Raw genomic sequence first — 3,772 nt, forward strand, 5'->3', positions numbered from 1 at the left:
ACTTTAAAGAGTCCTCTCCTGCTGATGGTCAGGTGTATATCAGTATGTAGTGTCTCTACTTTAAAGAGTCCTCTCCTGCTGATGTTCAGGTGTATATCAGTATGTAGTGTCTCTACTTTAAAGAGTCCTCTCCTGCTGATGGTCAGGTGTATATCAGTATGTAGTGTCTCTACTTTAAAGAGTCCTCTCCTGCTGATGTTCAGGTGTATATCAGTATGTAGTGTCTCTACTTTAAAGAGTCCTCTCCTGCTGATGTTCAGGTGTATATCAGTATGTAGTGTCTCTACTTTAAAGAGTACTCTCCTGCTGATGTTCAGGTGTATATCAGTATGTAGTATCTCTACTTTAAAGAGTACTCTCCTGCTGATGTTCAGGTGTATATCAGTATGAAGTGTCTCTACTTTAAAGAGTCCTCTCCGGCTGATGTTCAGGTGTATATCAGTATGTAGTATCTCTACTTTAAAGAGTACTCTCCTGCTGATGGTCAGGTGTATATCAGTATGTAGTGTCTCTACTTTAAAGAGTAACTGCTAACGTTAGCTCCGCTTGTTTCTTTGATGACTTCAGATCCAGATGACCCTTCAGTAGATAGATGGATAGATGGATAGATGGATAGATGGATAGATGGATAGATGGATAGATAGCATAAAAACACATGGTGTTCATAAGAGAAACTAAGACACAGAAATAAACAGTCCAATAGATTTCAGTAGACATTACACCTGACATTATTTCTAAAAACATTGAAGATATAAAAGGAGTTGTGGTGTTTCTTCCTCTCTCAGGCGCAGACATGCTGTCTCTGGACGAGCCTCTGGACCTGAAGCTGCCCTCGGGGCGGACAGACGGACGCATCACGCTAGGAAAGAGAACGTATCCCTCCGCCATCTGCAGGCCGATCTGCTTCCCCTCGCCACCCTCCTCCCCAGGTACACCTTTGTATTTGTTGTATTTAATATTCCATTCCCACCATACTTATGCATATATAATATTATGCTTTATATTTTGTATATAATGTATATTTTCAATTCTTTTTTTTAATGCTATTTTATTTCTATTGAGAAGTTTTGGACTGTGTATTTCTTCACTGAGAGTTATTCTAAAGTGTCCTCCTGGTCTTCAGTCTGCAGTCTCATATGTTCTGGTTCTTCACTGAGAGTTACTCTAAAGTGTCCTCCTGGTCTTCAGTCTGCAGTCTCATATGTTCTGGTTCTTCACTGAGAGTTATTCTAAAGTGTCCTCATGGTCTTCAGTCTGCAGTCTCATATGTTCTGGTTCTTCACTGAGAGTTATTCTAAAGTGTCCTCATGGTCTTCAGTCTGCAGTCTCATATGTTCTGGTTCTTCACTGAGAGTTATTCTAAAGTGTCCTCATGGTCTTCAGTCTGCAGTCTCATATGTTCTGGTTCTTCACTGAGAGTTACTCTAAAGTGTCCTCGTGGTCTTCAGTCTGCAGTCTCATATGTTCTGGTTCTTCACTGAGAGTTATTCTAAAGTGTCCTCCTGGTCTTCAGTCTGCAGTCTCATATGTTCTGGTTCTTCACTGAGAGTTACTCTAAAGTGTCCTCCTGGTCTTCAGTCTGCAGTCTCATATGTTCTGGTTCTTCACTGAGAGTTATTCTAAAGTGTCCTCCTGGTCTTCAGTCTGCAGTCTCATATGTTCTGGTTCTTCACTGAGAGTTATTCTAAAGTGTCCTCCTGGTCTTCAGTCTGCAGTCTCATATGTTCTGGTTCTTCACTGAGAGTTATTCTAAAGTGTCCTCCTGGTCTTCAGTCTGCAGTCTCATATGTTCTGGTTCTTCACTGAGAGTTACTCTAAAGTGTCCTCGTGGTCTTCAGTCTGCAGTCTCATATGTTCTGGTTCTTCACTGAGAGTTATTCTAAAGTGTCCTCATGGTCTTCAGTCTGCAGTCTCATATGTTCTGGTTCTTCACTGAGAGTTACTCTAAAGTGTCCTCCTGGTCTTCAGTCTGCAGTCTCATATGTTCTGGTTCTTCACTGAGAGTTATTCTAAAGTGTCCTCCTGGTCTTCAGTCTGCAGTCTCATATGTTCTGGTTCTTCACTGAGAGTTATTCTAAAGTGTCCTCGTGGTCTTCAGTCTGCAGTCTCATATGTTCTGGTTCTTCACTGAGAGTTATTCTAAAGTGTCCTCCTGGTCTTCAGTCTGCAGTCTCATATGTTCTGGTTCTTCACTGAGAGTTACTCTAAAGTGTCCTCGTGGTCTTCAGTCTGCAGTCTCATATGTTCTGGTTCTTCACTGAGAGTTATTCTAAAGTGTCCTCGTGGTCTTCAGTCTGCAGTCTCATATGTTCTGGTTCTTCACTGAGAGTTACTCTAAAGTGTCCTCGTGGTCTTCAGTCTGCAGTCTCATATGTTCTGGTTCTTCTCTGAGAGTTATTCTAAAGTGTCCTCGTGGTCTTCAGTCTGCAGTCTCATATGTTCTGGTTCTTCACTGAGAGTCATTCTAAAGTGTCCTCGTGGTCTTCAGTCTGCAGTCTCATATGTTCTGGTTCTTCACTGAGAGTTACTCTAAAGTGTCCTCATGGTCTTTAGTCTGCAGTCTCATATGTTCTGGTTCTTCACTGAGAGTTATTCTAAAGTGTCCTCATGGTCTTCAGTCTGCAGTCTCATATGTTCTGGTTCTTCACTGAGAGTTATTCTAAAGTGTCCTCGTGGTCTTCAGTCTGCAGTCTCATATGTTCTGGTTCTTCACTGAGAGTTACTCTAAAGTGTCCTCATGGTCTTCAGTCTGCAGTCTCATATGTTCTGGTTCTTCACTGAGAGTTACTCTAAGTGTCCTCATGGTCTTCAGTCTGCAGTCTCATATGTTCTGGTTCTTCACTGAGAGTTATTCTAAAGTGTCCTCATGGTCTTCAGTCTGCAGTCTCATATGTTCTGGTTCTTCACTGAGAGTTATTCTAAAGTGTCCTCATGGTCTTCAGTCTGCAGTCTCATATGTTCTGGTTCTTCACTGAGAGTTACTCTAAAGTGTCCTCATGGTCTTCAGTCTGCAGTCTCATATGTTCTGGTTCTTCACTGAGAGTTATTCTAAAGTGTCCTCGTGGTCTTCAGTCTGCAGTCTCATATGTTCTGGTTCTTCACTGAGAGTTACTCTAAAGTGTCCTCATGGTCTTCAGTCTGCAGTCTCATATGTTCTGGTTCTTCACTGAGAGTTACTCTAAAGTGTCCTCATGGTCTTCAGTCTGCAGTCTCATATGTTCTGGGAGTTATTCTAAAGTGAAAATCTCGAAACGTGATTCTTTTCTGAAAATCTCAAAATTCATATTCCTTCCTAAATTCTCAAAATTATGACTTTTTCAGAAAATATCAAAATACTTTTAAAAAAGAGGCTTGAACAGAAAGTGTGGAAAGGGGCGGGGCTACACAGGGTGAACAGGATTGCATGATATAGAGCATATAATCAAACAAACATTTTATTCTCCATGCAGAGTCGCAGTTCTCGCCTCAGGATGGACCCTGCTGCAGTCCTCCAGCCGTGGACCTCCGCCTCGCCCCCCCCCCCCCCCCTCCTCCCCCCACAGCAGTCCCCGGCCTCACCTCTTCTCTCAGGTGAGACAACAACAAAACAGCCATTTCCGTTGACTTAATGTAGAGTGTATGGGTCCTTCTCAGGTCGATTATTTTCATTTCCTCGCTCCTCGGTCTCGGTATCACCGGAAGTTGATTTGTCTGCGCCATCTTGAGTACCGTCCCATGGCTCTTGTTTCTGCCGGAGGAGCGAGGATCGAGGAGCGATAATGGAGGAGCTATA

The 3,772-nt window shown here is 42.8% G+C and overlaps 1 protein-coding gene across 1 annotated transcript; it reads left to right on the forward strand.

Annotated features, from left to right (window-relative positions):
- Positions 1-785: 785 nt before the first annotated feature.
- LOC117544098 (sulfated surface glycoprotein 185-like) lies at positions 786-3,570 on the forward strand (the record flags this gene model as incomplete). Its single annotated transcript, XM_034212901.1, has 2 exons — positions 786-929; positions 3,450-3,570. Coding segments are annotated over 2 exons (265 nt in total), but the record flags the coding sequence as incomplete, so codon positions are not given.
- Positions 3,571-3,772: the final 202 nt, after the last annotated feature.

Source organism: Gymnodraco acuticeps, unplaced genomic scaffold (assembly GCF_902827175.1).
Source record: "Gymnodraco acuticeps unplaced genomic scaffold, fGymAcu1.1, whole genome shotgun sequence".
NCBI lineage: Eukaryota > Metazoa > Chordata > Actinopteri > Perciformes > Bathydraconidae > Gymnodraco > Gymnodraco acuticeps.